Below are 20,397 nucleotides of genomic sequence, written 5' to 3'. Positions count from 1 at the left end.
TTGTCAGCAGGTCGAACCTAGGGCTTTCAAATCATTTAAGGCGGTGTATTCAACACTAGACTAAAAAACTTGTTGGAACAAATGTCAAACCAAAACTTCTCTTATCTATCACAGACTTCAATGTAAGTGTCAGTAGTAGCATTGTTAGGGGGAATGTACACACTCAAGATGTATTTTTAAGAAGCTATCTGACTGAACAGATGAAGAAAACATAGCATGTAGGTTAAGTTTCTGCCTAAGAGTCTCGAGTCTTTTAAGACGTCAGCAAGGACAGCTTTCTTAGCCAGTATAAAGTTCAGGCCTTTATTCAGTAATGTCATCTGAGACTCTGTTAAAACATGTGAAGAAATATTGAAAATCAAACCTTTTTGAACCTCTTTCGGTTCTGTCCTTCTGCACTCTGTGTCCGTGGGTCCCAGTTCTTTGAGCATCCTCTGATAGGAAGAGGATTCTCTAGCAAAAAAAAAGGCTCATTATTTGAAGGTTGGACCTCATCCTCACTCCTTTGGCCATTCGCGAACAGACGCCGATTCCTTGGATCTTTAGGTTTCACTACCAAGCCTTGCCAGGCATTTCTTAATACTGGAGATGGTTTACTGGTCTAATTCTGCTCAAAACCTGTTCTCTTCATGCCTTCAATATCTGCTTTTGGTTCAGTTGTACTGTTTGTGTATACTCGCCAATCTGGAAGTGGAAGGTGTTTGACTCAACGGCTCTGTTCGATCCCACCCCTCTAAGCAGATAGCTGTAATAGGTTCAGCTGTGGCTATATGCTGTACATTATTCATGATGGGGCCATTCTCTCGCCCAGGAAAACACATTCCCTGCTTGAAAATCATTATAGTCTCTTCGGTTTACGTGTTTTTGTGCCAAGTAACCTCATAACCCTGTATATTTTCATGCAATGTCTCCATTTTGATGCCAAATAGCTCTGGGGGATATTTTTCATATATCTGCTTATGTAGAAAATTAATATCTCTGGCTAGTTTTTCCTCCTGCGGCCAGAAAAAAATCAATAAGGAAATGTAGGTATCTTGCTCTACACTCCAAATTATTTGCCACTGCCTAAGCAATTCTGGGTATAACTGTCCATATGTAGGCATTGTTAAACTCTTAAGACCTCTCAGTACAAGATTGTCACAAAGCAAAAAAACTCTCCAACTAATGAAACAGCCGGTGTACAAATTCTGTAGTATCCAGCAAAAGAAGAAACACCAGCTGTACCACAGCAACGTAGTTTATTAAGATAGTAAGCGCTTTCAGGGATCCAACCCCTTCATCAGACAACAAGTAAATATACTTTGCACAATTTATACTGGAATCAATTCAGCACAATTAACTTTCCTTAAACAGTAACATTATTCTATTAAGCATATTAACTATAGTAAAAGAACAGAATCATAATTTTATGCATAAAAATGTGCAAAACACTGCATATAAAGTTATTGTTCTTGTTCTTGCTCCCTCCCCTCATAATTCTATGTTATCCCATTCTTCTTCCCATACATGATACATAACTCTTCCTATCTAAGCTTATGTTCCCTCACAATACCTACCCTGCAATGTAAGTCTATGTTTTCTTCTGAACAACTTCTTTGAATGCATAAAACATTACTCTTTTAACTTATTCCCCTGACATTTAATCCACAACAGATTATATTGTTTTGAATACTACTTGAATTTTTGAGCCTAATGTGTTAAATGTTTTATCTTTTACTCTGTATAAGTATTATTGTAATTTTTGCATGTACCTGTTTTTGTCTGTATTGGAGCTTTTCTCCCCAGGACTCCATTGAAAACGGGTTCTTTTGGCCCAATGGACTATCCTGGTAAACCAACTGCAAATAAATAAATAAATAAATTGGTCACACAAAAAAAAAACCTAAGACCATACAATCTATTAAAATCAACCATATGTGCAATAGAACTACTTCATGTATACTTATGTTTATATATGTGTATATATAAAAAACATCAAATAACCTCTAAGCCGTACTCATAGGAGTATAGTCATATTGTGTGCAATACCTTAATGTAAATATATATAAAAAAAACTCATCAAATAAGCATATAATAGCAACTGATGGCTTACTTAATGTTTTAATGGCCAAGCTCTGGTAGACTTGCTAGTAAGGAAAGGGCACTGGTGTGGAATCGGTGACTGCAGAAGTGATCCCCAGTGAAAGCTGGCTCACAGCGTAAACCATTGGTTGCCACAATTTGGTTGCCATAATTTGCTGTAATCATTGGTCAGAGAAGGCTACAAGTCAGAGACCAGGCTGAAGACCTGGAAGTTGATTGGCGAGGGAGGACAACAGTTCAAGGAATTACTCTGGGCTCTAGCAACCCAGGAAGAGTAGGAAATCGGAGTTGAATGTCAGTGCCTCAAAACTCCATTGAGGACTACAAAACTTATGTGGCTAAGCCAGGTATGTTAGGAAAGCTGATGGTGGAATGCAGAAGTCCAGGAAGTCCTCAAAAGAAAAGAGTGCCACCAAGTGTGATTTATAGAAAAGACGGACCAGGCTAGGAAGGATTACTGCTTGGCTAACAAGCTAAAGGAGTTGCAGTAGTAAAGAGGGCATTGGAGGCCCTTTACCAGCTTTTGGAAAGTTGCTCGATAGGTGGCGCAAATAAGGCAAAGACAAAGCTAAAGAAGATAGTCTGACACTCTCTTCATAAGGGGTGCTAACAACCTGCTCACCAGTCCACAGGACATGAGATGGAGTATTTCCAGCACTTCTGAGTGAAAACTCCACAGCTGTATTGCCCCAGAAACTGCTTATGATAAGTTGAGGATCCCACCCTAGAAGTAAGAATAGCATTGGGAAAATTGTCTGGGAAAGCAGCAGGCTCAGATGATGTCACAAAAGATATGGAAGATGCTTTGTAAGATGGGGAGAAATTCTGCCAGTACTCATAGCAGTGTGGAGAGAGGTACATCTCAGATGACTGGAGAATAAGCTTATTCCTGCCAGCACATAAATCAGGATGCATCACAATCGCAACTGACCTGATGTTTGCAGTGAGACATTGAGAAAAATCTAGAGATAGTACAACTGGGCATTCCTAGATTTGGTGAAAGCCTATGACAATTTCCCAAGAAAGTTGATTTGGGCAGTACTGTGGTGGTTTGAGCTCCCAGGAATATTGGTAGAATTGGTGCAGGCTATTTACAAGGATCTGACTAGTACAAATAGTGTTTGGTCTCTCTGATTCCCAGTGAGAGTGGGGTGTACACCAGGGTTCAGCTCTGAGCCCACTGATGTTCGTACTGGTAGACTACATTAGCAAATGGGTTGAGGCACAGATCTAACAAGTTGCTGTATGCAGATGTGGCATTACAGGCAGACTGAGCAAGAACCTAAGCAAAGGATAGTGGAGTGAATGCAAAATTGAAGGCACGTGGGAGCTAAGCACAGAAGACTGAATGGCAGCAACCTGGGGAAGTCTGAAGAAGCTGAGAATGGAGAGGGAAGGGAAGATAGAGGAACAGGTTAATAGCTTCATGTATTTGCGAGGGGTGGTTGAGGAGAGGGTACTTTTTGAACAAAACACAAAGCTTAGAATCAAAGGGGCTGTAGCCAACTGATATGGAGACTAGGACTAGTCTGACAGAAGAATGCTAAAGAAGCTTAAGAATAAAATGGACAAGACGCTGGTGCAACCAGTACTACTGGATGTTACAGAAACCTGGGCGGTAAAGACAGAGCAGATAAAGGTAGAGGTGATCGAAAAGTACCTGAGAAGGGGTGGTAGGGTGCACACTGACACTTAACAAATGACATAAGAGCAGAAGCCAAATTTAGCTCCAGTTGCAGAAAGAGAACAGATTGTGGTGGTTCAGACACATTAAGAAAACCAGACAGTCTGAATATTTGGGACAGGCGGTAACCAGGGTATCAGCAAAGAGGGGTGTATTGTGATATTTGCAACAGTCAGGGATATGTGTTAAGGCAGGAGTGTGGCATTCATTCAAGAGACTGCGATAGTTAACTTACCCCCGTGACATGATACCCCCAACCCCATATAGATGACATGATACCCCCAACCCCATATAGAGGATGGGATACAAAGTGCTTCATAACATACCAGAATAATTTGTAAATTTTTAGATGGACTAAAATGCAGGCAGAAGAGTTTTTTGAAGAATGCGTTTTGTGAGCATGTGACTTTGTACTTCAAGAGTATGTAAAGGCTGCACTGTAAACAAGGTTTCAGTGTCCCAACTTGTACTGGTAAAACAACTGTTAGATTGTGACAGTTGTGTATATAGTTTTTCCATATTGGCCTTACTTTATAAATGCGCTCCGTTACCAGACTGACAACCATTAGTTTTTTTTTACTGAATGTTGCAGGACTGCTCTAAACAGACAGGCCACAAGGTTGTGTGGGTGGGGGGTGGACAGATGCCCAGGATATCTATAGACCTATGGCAGTCCAAGAGCACTGCCAAATGTTTTCAAAAAGTCTTGGCAACTTCTGCATGTGTATTGTTGCCTACAAGTTCCCTTAGTGCAGGATATTCAGTTTATTATACCAGAGTTCGCATTCCAATTATCAACTTTTTGTTTCTTTTCTTGGCAGGCAGTAACTGCATATGTTGCCCGAAAGTATGGATTTATTCTAGGTCTGTAGGATTGTATGGCTGGTGTCTTGTTTAGTTTTTAAACTAGTGGATAGATTTTCATTGGTCTCCAACTTGTTTTGGGAGGAGTGAATTCTCGTCAGTTTGATTTTAGGTAAATGTTTTAACTGTAGTGTTGGTCAGTGGTTTCTACGAAGATTATGACCAAGTATTACATATTGGGTCATCTTTTTGTTAGTGTGTGATGTGGCAGTTTGTGTGTTGCGGCTAATTTGTACTATGTGAATATTGTGCCTTTTTGTAGCTATGGTTTGCAGTCAGGAATAGTGACCTTCCTGTTGTGAGCGACTGTCTTTGAGAAGTAGCATAGATATGGTGGTGTTTGGGAGCTTATGAATTCAAGATAAAGAAGGTTGTGTTGCACAAGTAGTTAAGTCTCCCGATATGGTTCCAGGTAACACTACAATTGAAGATACATGTGGAAATGGATGGCCATAATTTTTAAGCTAATTATCCTTCTGTAATCTGTTTAGTAGTACACTGGCCTTCGATAGCCAGTGTGAGGCACCCATAGTCCTGGCTTTGCAAGTTAGTCTAGCTGCACTAAGTGTTCAATGTTTTTTTTTAGTATGGTATGTTCCTTAAGTAGGGCTGCCAACCCAGTAATGTACATCTGTCTTGCAGGGTTTAAGCAAAGTAAATATAAAATGTAGTGATGGTAATTTTGTAGATTCTTTCCTCTGAGGTTGCATGCCTTAAAGCATCGTATATACATTTTAGAGCAGGACGGGGCCTGATTACATCAGTGCGCATACCAAAAAGCACTGAAAGGTGACTAGATGAACGGCAAGCCAGATTAGCTGTTCCACAGACTGTAAATCCATCCACAACCCCTTTTTTCCATTTTTACATATGGGGTCGGGGTGTCATTTAAACAATGACAGTCACTTGTAGCCAAGTTTCCCACCAGAGGGTCACTAACCCTGCTGCTTATTCATACCACTCATGCACGCACCTACGGCCTATTTGGTGTCTAATCCACTCGCTTATCTCGAATGTGTGAGGAAACTGGCACCAAGAGAACCTCCAAACACTTGTGGGACATGCACATCCTCACAGAAGGCATTTCGGCCAAGAATTGAACCAGAAAACCTGAGGTGACAAAGCTATCTGCTGCACCACTGTGCACCACAGATTATAAATGTTTGAGAAAATGCATTATGGAGTAAATCAGTCTGTACCCCTAAGGTGGGAGATTTTTATTTTTAGATTACTTGTGTAGCAGATTGTGTTGTACAGAAGACCTGTGTTGTTTTATTGTTGGCTAAACAGAAGATGGTCTGAAATGTTTTTGCAACCTTGTATATTTCTACCTGTTTCATTTTAATTATCTAGCTGTGGAATCATTTCCATGATGAAGATGAAGTTAAGCCATCTCTTATGAAGTCCTTGGCGAATCTGAACCTGAGCTGTCTAGATCTTTACCTCATACATTCTCCAATGGGTACCAAGGTAGGCAACCTTTCTGCAGCTTAAACTAAAACCACCACAAAGGTAATTAACTCTGTAGTGACTATATGCTTTTTGAGTGTAGTTTTTATTTGTTCAGTGCTTCCCACATTTGCTTTATTCATTTAATATCTATACTTATTGTCTGAAAAATCCTGTTGTAGTGAATGACTGCAAACTGAGTTTTATGCCATTACCCTGTAAATTTCTAGACTTTTTACCACTTGATTTAAGTGATCTGTAGAACACTCTGGCAAAACTAATGGCTGTAGTATAAAACTATATTGTGGTTTTATCCACTCCTCAGAAGGGTCTGTCTTTCAGCACCTTGCTAAACCTCGGAGCCATATTGTTTGGTTTGCTTGAATGAAGTCTGCAGAAGGCTCGTCTTTATCTTTATCTTCAGCTTGGGTTAGTGTCTGCTGTGATCATAAAGCTTGTATCCATTTTTAAAATCTGAACACAAACTGGGTGCCCTTTTAAAGGTTCTAGGTACTGCCTCTGTTAGTCTCTCGTACAAATGGGTCCCTGCCCCAAACTGTTGTAATAACTAGCATAGCTTGTCATAAGCAGACAAGGTTTACTATAGCAATGGCCCACCTGCCTAAACTGTTCAGGCCTCCAGGGCATGTGGCAATACCTCTGACCTTTTAAATGGGTAGTCTACAAACCATTTTTAACAAAACTTCATTACTCCCCAAAAAAAAAAAATTGCTGGTCTACTGGTAAGCACATGCAGTGTGCCTAGGTTCCAGTGATCTGGGCATGGAGACCGGTTTCCTTATTAGCTTTAAAGAAAGTTAACTTTCCACCCTGTATCTAGAGCCTTGTTCTGCAGGTTCACACTTTTATGCCAGGTAATCAGCCAGTGCATTTGTTTTGGGCTTGATTACCAGGTAGTTGACCTGTTGATTTTGAACATAGAAGACCTGATATTTATGGCTTGAGAGGAGCCAGCAGGGAGTAGCTAGTGGCTTGCCTATCTTGGAAGTGATGCAGTCCAGCATGTTGCAGTGGCTTGCAGCCCACTAGATGGGTGCAAGGCTTTTAACATATGGACCAGAGGTGTATGGTTAGGTCATGTTTATATAGTAGCCTTCATAGGGCATGTATAGGAACAGATATGGGGTAAGTGCTGCAAGAGCTCACTTCTGTGAGTGCCCATGCCAGCTGCTTGGGGAGGGGTTAAGTCCATAATAACCCTGATGGCTGCCTAGAGAACAGCCTTGGCTAAAAGCTGACCTGGCAGAACAAGTGGAGCAACTAATTGCAGAGGAATGGTGAGTGGAAGGGAGTGCTGTACAGTAAGCATGCTAAAATCTGAACTTGACAAGCATCTGTTAGAGGAATATAAAGTCCATCATTAAATGGCAGAGACCAGATTACTTTATTCCCCTCGAGTCTAGTTTACTCTGACTACTGTTGCAGCCAAGCTTTGACCTAAACTCAATGAGTACATAAGAGGGCATGTGTAGTACTTGGTCTCCAACTGTAGTATGTATGCCACTAGTAACATCTGCAATTAACAAAAAAAAGTTCATATTAATCACTGTTGCAGTAACCTTGTAATGATAACCTATATAGCAAAAGATAAAACCGCCAGCTTCCTAGGCTTCAGGGCACCTTTCAGGCACCCCAACAGTTAAGCTAAAGAGACAGGCTTGGATACCAAGCTCTTCAGAGCTTTCCTGACATTTTAGAGCCCACTTTCTCTGTGGGCTTTAGACTGACTTTCGGCTTGAGCCGTTCCTTCACTGGGCAAATTTCCTTTGGAAAAAACCTTCCTTTTTAAAGGAAAAATGCTTCATTGTACTTAACTTTCCTAAACAGGGATTTGTATTTTAATAGACCATTGAGTCTTGACTGTACCTTTAAACAGAAGCCCACTTTCCTTTGTTTAAGTTAATTGATCTCCATTTTTTCTGAGGAGGAAGTTTTACTTTTTGGGGCTGAATATGTGTTGTGTGTGTGGAGGGGGGCACTTTAAAGATTTTTTTGTTTCCTGACTCCTGCTGTTTCTCTTCCCCAGGAAAGGCATCGTTTTGGCTTTGCCATGGAACAGACTACAGGTTGGTTGTCCTTCCAGCCACAAAGGTGAGCAACCTGCCTTTGCCACCACAGCAGGCTAGCATTTCGCCTAAGCCACACATGGGTGACTCTGCTGTGGCTATAGCTTGCTCCTCAGACTAGTCCTCTTTCCCTAGATCTCTGGTGCAGCACCTACTACACTATCAAGTGAGGTTTAGCCATGTCCTCTGGCTGTTGGGGTCCCCTCAGTGGGAAAGATAGTACCACTCTTGTTGGTCCTGGGAGATTGAAGGGGAAGGCCTTTCCCTATTTGTGGACAAAATGGTGTATATCCCTGGAGAAGCCGCTGTTGTCATTAACACTGTTGGCCCATCTTACATGCTGAGTTCTCCGACAGGAATCTACTCATAAAATTTAATTGGATAGAAATAGTTTACAGTATCTGGCTCTGGGTTTAATTTCAGGCTTTTGATACTTTAAAGTCCTCTCTGGTAAGAGGAGATGCTTTGCCTAAAAGGATTCAAGATTCTGAATCTGGACAAAATGAAAGGACAGATGTATAAGGTTTTCTCCATTGTCTTGTTCTGAGGAGAGCTCCAGTTTCCAGTCTCCTTGTGTTTTCCCCTTCTGTGAGACTATTTCTAGAATAAGCCCATGTTTTTAGTACCTCAGAAAATGAGCTGTTCCAGAAGGAATTTCCAGACCTCTTTTCTGACAGCTCCGGGAGATTTGTCCCCGGCATGCAGTTTTTGATAGTCAGCCTGCTGTCCTTTTTTAAAAAAAAAAAAAAAAAAAAACCCTGACCCAGCAGCTATAGCTTTACTAAGTCCTACTGATGCTAAACATTCGGCTAATTCCAATCCTTTCTGACTAGGCTGGTAAGATTAATGTTGGAAAAGTGTGCTTCTGCAACTTTGGCTTTCAGAAATGTCATCAGGCTCGTATGATGTCCTATCACTTGTTGCAGTATTCAATACAGAAAGGATGTCCCGCCACTGACAGCCTGTCACTTGGCCAGTATAAATAAGCTCAAATCTTAATTGCACTTTGTCACGTTTGCATCTCCCCACACGGGATGTACGGCATAAAAGGGACACAACCACCTAGAACAACCTTTGTTGCCAGTTAAATTTTTTGCTAATTGGTTTGAACACCTTGTTGCTATACTCAATATTTAGCAACACCAGATAAGTGCTTTTTTGAGATTTGTGTTTATTTTTTTTTACTTTATCTTTTGCCACTACCTAAAGTTAGTCATTCGAGGGCAAAATGTCTGTGTGGGGAGGCAGATTTCCCATGAGGATAGACAACAACAGTGTCTTGTTTCGGTGCTTCCCACAACCATACCTCTTGTAGTGTCTGTAAGGCATTTGTGCCCAAGACCCACAGAAGCTCTTGGTTTCAAATATAAATTGCCAGGGAAGACTAACTGCTTAGGCAGTTAGCCCATGGTACCATGGCAGAATCTTTTACCCTGAGGTGCTCCTGCTTTGTGAGAAGTCCAAGAAGTCTTTGCCAGATTCTTTAGCTGTCCAGCCACCACTGGACATTGCTGTAGAAGCAGATAATGTCTCTGGAGGTCATTTGCTGCTGCTGCATCCCTTCCAGAGGCTGGCATGTATCTGTCTTGCCACATGTCCTGTGAGGCTTTGCAGACGTCTACTCTGGAAGTTGAGGGAGAACTGCAGTTTATCTTGGAGGATCCTAGAGAATTCTGCAGGTATTGGTCAGGGAGGAAGTTATGGGCTTTCCTAAAATGTCCTTCAAGGATGCATCTGCAGTCCTTACAAATGGGTTGTCCTGGCCTCAGGCAGCCCTTCGGTCGGCCGGATTCCAAAGTCTGGGTCTGGTCTTGGCTCATGTCGCACTTCACCCGACGTCATAGCTGCAGTTCTGCGGGTATAAAGGCATCAGCCGACGCCATTTTCCTCAGTCTTTCTTGCCACGTGGTGCCCGAAGCAGAAGCTGTTCGCAAGTGCCGGTCGGTCAGAACCAGAGATTACTACTACCGAAGACTTCTAAAAAGCTAAGTACCCCGTTGGGGACTCTTTCTTGCCTCAGCCGATGTCAGAAAAAGTGAATAACTGTTTAACTTGTGGGAAACAAATACCTCATAAAGATTTCCACTCTTACTGCCTACCTTGTTTAGGCCCAGACCACGACGTAGCAGCTTGTCTAGCCTGTGCTTCTTTCAACCGACGGACGCTTAGACGTCGGTCGGAATTTGCTGAGGAGTTTTTCGGCTCCGCTTTTGCTTACAATATGCCGTCAGAAACTCCGACTTCGCAATTAACTAAAAAATGCAAGGAAAAGGACCGACGTCCGCGGTTTCGGCCGAAACCGCGGTTAAGCCAACCGCGAGTGTCTCTGTTTCGGCTGAAACAGAGTCCACGGTTCTTCCTTCGGCCAAAAGCTTGCCTCCTACCGAGGCCTCATCCAGCATGGCTGAATCTGCTACTGAAATCCCACCTGCTCTTGCAGGTTCACAGGATTTATCGGATACTATACCTTTAGATATATCTACTTCTGCATGTGGAGCTGCTAGGCCCCCTGCATCCATGTCGATTAAGGCTTTTGCCAGGGCTAAAGCAGCAAAATCTACCAAAACTGTGCCTGCTAAGACCCCCTCTCTCAGGCCTAGCTCTAGTTCTCAAATGCTTAGTCTAGCAGAGGATCTCATTTCTTTGATCCGGGGATCCCAACCTCACCCTGACAGGGCCTCTCACCCACCTCCAGAGAAGAGGCCTAGAGCAGAGCCCCCTGAGCCAGTTTCTTCAGATTACTCCTCTGATGATTCAGATAATACAAACCCTCCAGAGGGCCCTTATTCTCCTTATGAGGACTCTGATGCAGAAGACTCCATTCCTTCTGCCTCTCCGCCTGAGGAATTTTCTTTTGGGGAAACCTTGCATGCTATGAGGGAACAATTTCAATGGCAGGGCTAGGATTTTTCAGACTCTAGGAAAAGGCTTAGGACCTTTTTGCATTTGTCACAGCATAGGCCTTTAGCCATTCCTCCAGTACTCACTGTTGTGGATGATGCATTTAATGATGCTTGTACTGCTCCTGATTCTCTTCCTCCGGCCCCTGCTAAGCCCGACAGGTATTACAGGGTTCCGGACACACATTATCATTTGTATAAGGCTCCTTTTGCAGATCCTGAAACTATCTCCCAGGGACCCAAGGCTGTAGCAGCTACCTCTGCCAAAAACCCCCTCCCCTCTGAAAGGGAATCTAGGGCTTTAGAGAGATGGGGTAAAAAAGTTTACACCTCTGCTACTCTTTCGGCTAGGGCCTTATCAATTCCACATGATTCAGTATCAGGAATTTATGTTAGATCAGTTAACTAAAAAACTGTCCTCGTCTGAACCATTAGACAAAAAATCCGTTCAGGAAATGGTACATAACATTCAGCAGGTCAGTAATCATTCTTTAAAATGCGGCTATGATGCACTGGAGGCTTCCTTTAGATCCGCTATGACTGGTACAGTGATCAGAAGGCATGCATGGTTAAAAGAGCAGTCCTTACCAGACCATGTTAAATCAAAGCTCCTAGACGCTCCCATGGATAAGCTTAATTTGTTTGGCTCCCCTGCACAGCAGGTGCTGAAGAAGGTGGAAGAGAAAGCAAAATCTGTCCAGACAGTCAGGTCCAGCCTCCAAGGTTTAGTAGGAACTGGCCTTCCAAGAATTGGTCCTTTCCAGACACCTCCAGAGCTCAGAGAGGCAGGAATAGGCGCCCAAGAGGCAGGGGTCAATCCAGAGGTGCCTACAGGGGACGTCCGTGACACCTCCAGAGCTCAGAGAGGCAGGAATAGGCGCCCAAGAGGCAGGGGTCAATCCAGAGGTGCCTACAGGGGACGTCCGTGGCAGCCTAACAACCAGCGAAGTACTGCCACAGATCCAGCCACCACCACTTCCACAGGACAATCACAGTGACTTGGCTCTGAGACCGCCTACCAGGGAACAACTAGAAGCACCCTTAGGCGGAAAGCTAGCCTTATTTTCAGTAAACTGGCATCACATCACAGGAGGCAAATGGATTTTACAGACAATAGACCAAGGTTACAGGTTTCACTTCCATACTCTACCAAGGAAGAGAGGAATGCCAAACCTACCTCCAAATCAGAAGACAAATGCTCTACAACAAATACACCACTTACTAAGGATGAGAGCTATAGAAAGGGTACCGTCCATGGAACAAGGGCAAGGATTTTACTCCAGACTTTTCCTGGTACCAAGAAAAGAAAATCAATGGAGACCTATTCTCGACCTGTCCGCTCTAAACACATACATCATTGTTCCAAAATTCAAAATGCTGACCCTTCAGCAGCTTCTTCCCATGCTGGGCAAGGAGTCTTGGCCGGTAACTCTAGATCTCAAGGAGGCATACCTGCACGTCCCCATACGACCAAATTGCAGAAGATACCTCAGATTTCTTGCAGGATCAGAGCATTATCAATTCTCAGCATTGCCCTTTGGCTTATCTACTGCGCCCAGAGTATTCACGAAATGCCTGGCATCAGTAATTGTTCATTGCAGGCTTCAGGGAATTCAAATTTACCCTTACCTGGACGACTGCCTGTTACAAGCGGACAACAAAAACAAATTAGAAAAAGATTTGAAAAAGGTCATTCATATACTGCAAGCCCTGGGATACACAGTCAATATAAGAAAGTCAAGGCTGATACCATCCCAGAGGATAACTTTCTTTGGTGCAGAACTGGACACATCAAATCAAATGGCATCCCTCACAGCAGAAAAACAGAAGCAACTTCCTCTCTATTTCATGGCATTAACAACGCAGAACCAGCTAACAGCAAGGAAAGTCCTGCAAGCCCTGGGTTACATGGCATCCTGCATAATATTGATTCCACATGCCAGACTACATATGAGGAAGTTGCAATGGTACCTAAGGAATTTATGGTCTCAGCACAAGCACAGCCTAGAAACCCAAATTCCAATAATTCCATGCCTGAAGCAAGAATTCCAATGGTGGGCTCAAGCCTGTCAGTTGAACAAAGGGATGCCCTTCCACAGCACTCAACCAAGCCAGACTATCACAACGGACGCCTCAGACCTCGGTTGGGGGGCACACATGCTGGACAAGTGCATACAAGGTTTATGGACTCAAGACCAGCTGAACCTACACATAAATCAAAAGGAGATGCTGGCAGTAAAACTGGCAATTCAGACATTCAGACCACTTCTTCGACAGGGTCAATTGCTGATAAGGACGGACAACACCACAGTTATGTGGTACATCAACAAACAGGGAGGCACACATTCATACCCTCTATGACGGATGGCAATGGACCTCTGGAATGTGGCCCTGAGCTTCAACATTCAGTTACAAGCAATATTTGTACCAGGAAAAGAAAATATACTAGCAGACATCCTAAGCAGAACTATCACGGATGCCCACGAATGGATGCTACATCCAGACCTCTTCAAATCCATTACAGAGAAATGGGGACTACCAGAAATAGACTTATTCGCATCCCCACACAACCACCAATTGAAAAAATTCTGCACGAGGGCATACCACCCACTTGCTTGGAAGGTGGACTCCCTATCTGTCAGTTGGAAAAACCTGAAAGCATATGCATTTCCACCACTTCCTTTGATGCACAAGGTGCTATTGAAGATCAAAGAAGACCGTCCAAGGATCATCCTGATAGCTCCAGACTGGCCGAGGCAGCATTGGTACCCATTACTGAGGAACATGTCTCGGGAACAAATATGGCATCTGCCCCTAGTTCCCTTACTGTTAACACAGAACAACTTCAAAACCCTGCATCCAAACCTGAAAACAATGCAGCTGGCTACCTGGAACATTGCATAAGACAAAATAACCCTGATTTATCTCTAAGGGTTAAAGACATTATCTTGGAGGCTCGCAGACCCTCAACAAGAAAAACCTATTCAGCAAAATGGAAAAGATATCTCATTTGGAGTGCAACAAAAGGAGTAGATGCATCAGTGGCAAACATAGCTAACATCCTGGAATATTTAGCAGAGCTTTTCCACAATGGTCTGTCTTACTCCTCCATTAAGATTCATGCATCAGCAATTTCAGCAGAATACAACATGGATCCTCCAGTCTTTTCTCAACCTCTACTCAGACAGTTTCTCAGAGGAATTAAAAATGTAAAACCACCAAGGAAACCACCATTGCCTACATGGGATTTGAACTTTGTGTTAGAAAAGTTAACACTTCCCCTTTTGAACCAGCAGCAACAGCAGAATTACAGTACTTATCTTGGAAGACTGCATTCCTACTTGCAATCACTTCAGCTAGAAGGGTTTCTGAATTACAGGCATTAATGGCAGTACAGCCCTTCCTTATCTTCCATCAGGATAGAGTGTCCATGAGAACTAATCCTACCTTTATGCCAAAAGTGGTCTCCAGAGTATCTTTAAACCAAGCAATACACCTGCCAACATTCTTCCCCAACCCACAGAACAGGGGGGAAAGATTGCTGCATACCTTGGATGTACACAGACAATTGCACTACTACCTGGACAGAACCAAGAACTATGGAAAAACTGACCAGCTTCTGGTAGCATATGCCACAGGAATGGAAGGAAAAGCAATTTCAAAACAAACAATCTCAAAATGGATAGGAAATTGCATTAGATTTTGTTACTCTTTTCATGGAAAGGCAACTCCAGAAAACATCAGACCTCATTCCACAAGGGCTACAGCCACTACTACAGCTTTCTTACGAGGAGTGGCCACCAAAAACATTTTAGAGGCTGCTACTTGGAGCTCCGTGCATACATTTGCCAAGCATTATAATCTGCCTTTATACTCCAGATCCCGAGCAGGTTTTGCCACTGCTGTTTTGCAAGGGATCTTAAATACACCATAAACTTAGTGCTTCCTTAGTGCCTCCTCCCCCAGTTTGGCTATGGTATTCTACCCATTTGTAAGGACTGCAGATGCATCCTTGAAGGACATAGTACAGTTTTGTACCTACCATAAATGTAGATGTCCGAGAGGTATGCATCTGCAGTCAGGATTACCCACCCTCCTTCCCCTCTGTGGTACCCCTAGGGTATTTGCCCACCTTGTAGCTAGCTGGGGGAATCTATTATGGTGTATTTGTTTGTATATACATGTTTATTTCTATTTGTTCTCTATTGTTTGGAAACATTTGCATTTATCCAAATTTAGCCTTCCTAGAGGGCACCTGGCATCTGGGGCAAGAAACAGAGGAAAATGGCGTCGGCTGATGCCTTTATACCCGCAGAACTGCAGCTATGACGTCGGGTGAAGTGCGACATCCGCCGAGGCCAGACCCAGACTTTGGAATCCGGCCGACCGAAGGGCTGCCTGAGGCCAGGACAACCCATTTGTAAGGACTGCAGATGCATACCTCTCGGACATCTACATTTATGGTAGGTACAAAACTGTACTTTTCACAAAGGGTCAGAACAATCCAGTATTTGTTGGGCTGATGTCCCTTTGGGGAAAAAAAGGCAAATGAAGCATGTTTTGGTCTGTCCTATGGATCCTCAAAAGGAATGGCATGAGTTTGCCTGGGGCTTTCTGTTGTAATGGCCTTAAAGCCTCAGTTTCAGTACCTGCTCCTCCTTGAACCTCTACCCCTTCTATAAACAATTTAGGGAACCAAATTCCTCTGATTCCTTGTCTAGTGAGGGGTCTGTCCTATTCAGATGTCTTCGCCTTTGACTTATGCTTCTGATGAATATGAGTCTGTTAACCCTGAGTCTCCATTTGAGGAATTGTCCTTTTGGGGGCATAAATGTTAGGATGATGGAATTCTTTAGGATTCCTCAAGTGTCTGATATTCCGAGAAGATGACACAAGTGGATACTCTTAAACCATTGCAGTTTTTCCTGTGACTCCTCCCTTGTTGGATACTTTTTCATTGCTGCTTCCAGGCTTCTTAAGAGCAGGAGACTGGTAATTCGAAACCTGATAGGTTCTGTTAAGGTTTCTGAGTATTGTCTATTTTTATTTAAATGTCCTGCTGATCCTGCTGTGGTGTCAAAACTCTGACAAACCTAAAGTTTTGCCCTCTTCCAAACTTGTGCCTTCTGATAAGGATAGCTGGGCAATGGAGAGGATTGGCACGAAAATTTACACTTCTTCCTACTTGGGCTATTATAAGACCCACATGGTCAGGTATGCTCTGGCCTTGATTGTTCAGGCTTGTCTGGTTCTCTGCCCTCCCTGATTAGAATGGCAAATCCTCTGCCTTATCTTTTTTACATTCTGCTTCTCAAGTGTCTCACCACTAAGTGTAGCTATGATGCTAATTACACCCCTTCTAGGGCTGCAACTTTTGGGTCATTCATGAGGTGTTTTTGGCTTCATCTCCAGTCTCTTCCTGAGGGCATTAAGGCCAAATTGTTGGATGTTCCTTTGAAGAATAATTATCATTTTGGGACCACTGCTGCTGACATGTTTGTCTCCAAGAGAAAGACAAAGGCTTGGAAGACCTTAAACATATTCTTCTCTCCTATCCCGAAGTTCCAGAGGAATTGTCTTTTTAGGTTTGTTGTTTGCAGCCAACCCTGGCAGACCTCTAAGGGCAGGATGGGTGGTTAGTGAGCCCCCTGCTAAGGCTTCAGATTTTTGTGGCTTAGAAGCCTGCTTCTCTTTCAAGTTGCCCCCCTGCCTTTAGACCAGGTTCCTTTGTCACTTCTGCTCTCCCTTTGTCTTCCACTGCTCTCCCTTTGTCTTCCACATTGACATCTTATCGCTTCAGACTCTTGGGTTCTTTCCATAATCCTCATTCAGGATCCCCCTTATTCCCTGGAGGTCCTAGGATCATGCTGAACCAAGAGACCATTCAACCTGTCCCCCCTTCCCAAACAGGAAGGGACTTTTTTTATTCCAGGATGTTCTTGGTTCCTCAAAAGGAGGGTACCTGGAGATCTATTTTGGATATCTCCTGGCACAACACCTTTCTCGATCCCTTTTCAGCTGCTTACTCTTCAAACTTTCCTCTTATTACCCCAGGTTTTTCTGGTGTCCTTTTTAATCCGAAAGATTCTTACCTTAATACCCTATTCACCCTCTCTTCAGGAAGGTTTTTTTATTTGTCTTCCTTTTATTTTCATTTTTCTGCTTTGCCCTTTGGCCTCTCTGCTGTGCCCCAAGGGTATTCACAAAATTACTAGCTTCTGTGATTGCCTTCCGCAAGCTCCAAGGAGTCTAGATTTTTTTTTTCCTTCATCTAGGTAACCTGTTTCGTGCACCTCCCAGTTGACTGTGACCTGCAGATCCGCATCATTCAAGTTTGGGGTTTACTGTCAACTTCCACAAGTGCATCTATGATGCAGGATTCACTGTACAAATGTTGGTGCCTCTTCTGCCTTCAAAGGTAGAATCATTGACTGCCTTTTCAGGCTGTCATTCCTCTTGACTGCCATGCCAACCAGGGAGTTGGAGCCCTGGGATTCATGGACTCTATTCTGATGATTCTCTTGCCAGACTGCATATGTGGAAGCTTCATTGTTGCCTCATGTTGTTTTAGCTGCAGCATCATCGCCCTCTGACTTTTAGGCACCTCTCCTTCCCTTATTAAATAAGAAATCTAATGGATTTGGTAGTTTGCTCTTAACCCAGGCTGACCCTTTTAGCCTTCAGTCCCTTTTCAAAAGCTGCCCACCCCATGTCAGAGGCATCTGTGATCTCTTGGGCAGCTGAAAGTTCAGGGTCTTTGGACTTTCCATCAGAAATTGGTCCATATCTACATCTGAGACGAGGACTCCGATTCTGGCCTTTCAGGCTTTAAACCCCATGTTCTGTCTGGTATGTCAAATGGGGGGCACAAAATCTTTCCTCTGCAGGATGGTGCTTCAGGCTTGGGAAGTGGCTGTTATTGGTTAACCCTTCAGGCAGTATACAGGCGTTCAGAGCACAATCTTGTGGCATACTCCCTGAGCAGGTCCAAAACTCAGGCTTATGAATGGATGCTTCAGAGACTTGTTTTGTGGACATTGCCCATCAGTGGGTGCCTATCAGTGGGGTATTCCTCAGGTCGATCTTTTTACTTCCCCTCTGAACAGGCAGCTTCTCCTGTTAGTGCCATGCCATCTGGCCTGGAAGATGGGACACCCTAGCCCTTCTTGGAAGGGGGGGGGGGTTATTTGTGCTTTCACTCTTTCTCTACTTCAGAGTGCTGCAGATTCAGCTGGACTCTCAGAAATCTAGCTAGTGACCCCCCTTTTGGCTGAGAAAGAACCGGTTCCCCTACTTAATGCATCTGGCTAGGAGCAATTTTCACAAGTTACCTCGCTGAGATCTCACATAGGACAAAGGGGTCTGTCTATCCCCAATTGTCTAATCTGCAGTTGACATTGTGGGTGATAGAAGAGAGGTTCCTGAAAGGGATCAAAACCCTGGGGATGTGCTCAGTTTTACAGAAGGTAAGGAAACCCTTAACCAGAAAATCTTGTGTCCAAATGGAAGAGATGGTCAGCCATGCTCATAACCGGGACCCTTTTCAGTGGGGGTCCCTCTGGTCCTCTTATTTGTGAGTTATTGCAGTCTGGCTTGGCATAGCCTTGTGTGAAGGCCCATGTGGTAACCATTTCTGCTTGTTTGCCCTTGAATCCTCCTTTGACTTCTAGTTTTGAGGTCTAGCAATTAAAGGCGTCCTGCATATTGGGTCTCAAAGAGCCTATTCCTGCTCCATGGGACCTTTAATTTTGTTTTGGAAAAATCAACTTTGGCTCCTTTTGAGCCTGCAGATTTGACTCCTTTGCAACATTGCATCTGGAAGACCTGTATTGTTGCTGGCTCTTCTGTTTGGAGGGTTTCTGAGCTCCAGGCCCTTGTGGCCATTTCTTCTCCTTTTTGTTTTTTCCACGTACTAATCCAGTTATGCTCAAGACAGTCGAATCGTCCTTGAATCAGTTGGTATAACTCCCTTCCTCTTTTCCCTTCTCAGTCTGCTACTGAGAAGGTCCTGCATACCTTGGGTTTGCAGACAGTTCGGATATTTGGATAAAAACGAGGATTATTCATATCACAGGTCTTTGGGTTTAAATGTTTCTAAGCAAACGGTCTCCTCCTGGATATTCTAAGGCCATTTCATTTTGTTTTCATAGCAGATCTGTCTCCTGTTAGAGCTCATTCTATAGGGCTTTTGCCTTTTTCAAGGGGTTTGGACACCAATTCAACTTTGAAGCTGCTACTTGGTCTTCCCAACATATCTTTACCAAGTGCAAGTTTGACATGGTTTCTAGAGCCAGAGCAGGTTTTGCAGAAATCATCATTGTGTGGGGTTTGAGGGCTCTTCTCAGCCTCCCACCTCACTGTTTCGAACTTTTTTTTACTTTCCCTTCTGTATTAAAGACTGCAGCAGTCTTATAGAAGGACACAGTACAGTTGTGTAAAATCTTACTGTAACAGTAAGGTCCTCTTCACTGTTGGCAGTATTTGCTCCTTCCCTCTAGTCCCCTCTTCTGTAGTTTTTCCTTCCAGATGTGCATGGACTCCTTTTGTTTAGGTAGTTGTATCCATAGTCCCTTTTATGCTCTACTTTTTATTCGGGTAAGCATAACTGCAAGCTATCTTTTAAGCTTATTTATACCAGCCAGGCGATGGGGGAGAAAGGAAATTTTAAATTCTATTTTGGATAGGAGTGGTTTTGGTTCCTTTCTCTTTGTGGCACCAAATCGTTTCAAACAAATGTGTTGGGGAAAATTCATCATGATTACGGATGGCAGGAGGAGGAAATCCCTCTTTCTAGCTGTAATTCAACCAGCAGACTAGACTGTTTATCCCCATCATATGTTTCTGTCTCGAAGTGATAAAGTTCCTCATTCCTAGTTTTGGAAAGGTTTTTATTAAAGGATGTTTTTATTGCGAGAGAAAGAGATGCTTTGCAACCAGTTCGATCTGTACTAAACCTGTTGCCCAAGTTAGAAATGCTGTTAACTGTTTCCTGGTAAGACTAGATTTGGATGTTTCACACCTATATTTATAAAGACTTCAGGCATTTCTGTAGTATTTGTAAGTCTGGATCACATTATTGGTTTTCTTCCTTAACCTTTGGATTCTGCACTTCAAGAGTGATTGCAACACTTTTCCATATTTAAGATGAGCTGATTGACTTTGAGTGACTGTGTCAGGAATCTCACTTGAGAGCTTTTGCAGAAGCTGGGATTCCAAGAGAACACTAGTCTTACTCATTCATGCCATATTGTGTTCTGGTGTCAGGCACCTCAGTGAAAAGCTTTTTATTTTCCATAGGAAAAAGTTCTACATCTAGATCTTTCAAAGGTTT

At 43.3% G+C, this 20,397-nt stretch overlaps 1 protein-coding gene across 1 annotated transcript in view; it reads left to right on the top strand.

Moving 5' to 3' along the window:
• Positions 1-20,397, top strand: part of LOC122811306 (aldo-keto reductase family 1 member B1-like) — a 272,278-nt gene that overhangs the window by 85,991 nt on the left and 165,890 nt on the right. Inside the window, exon 3 of the mRNA XM_044083067.1 lies at positions 5,984-6,100. Within this exon, the coding sequence (XP_043939002.1) occupies positions 5,984-6,100 (117 nt within the window). The remainder of the gene's footprint in view (positions 1-5,983; positions 6,101-20,397) is intronic.

This window comes from Protopterus annectens, chromosome 9.part0, assembly GCF_019279795.1.
Source record: "Protopterus annectens isolate FY-2018-M chromosome 9.part0, PAN1.0, whole genome shotgun sequence".
In the NCBI taxonomy this organism is placed as follows: domain Eukaryota; kingdom Metazoa; phylum Chordata; order Ceratodontiformes; family Protopteridae; genus Protopterus; species Protopterus annectens.
The sequence above is the reverse complement of the archived record's forward strand: the minus strand, read 5'-3'. Positions and strand labels throughout refer to the sequence as shown.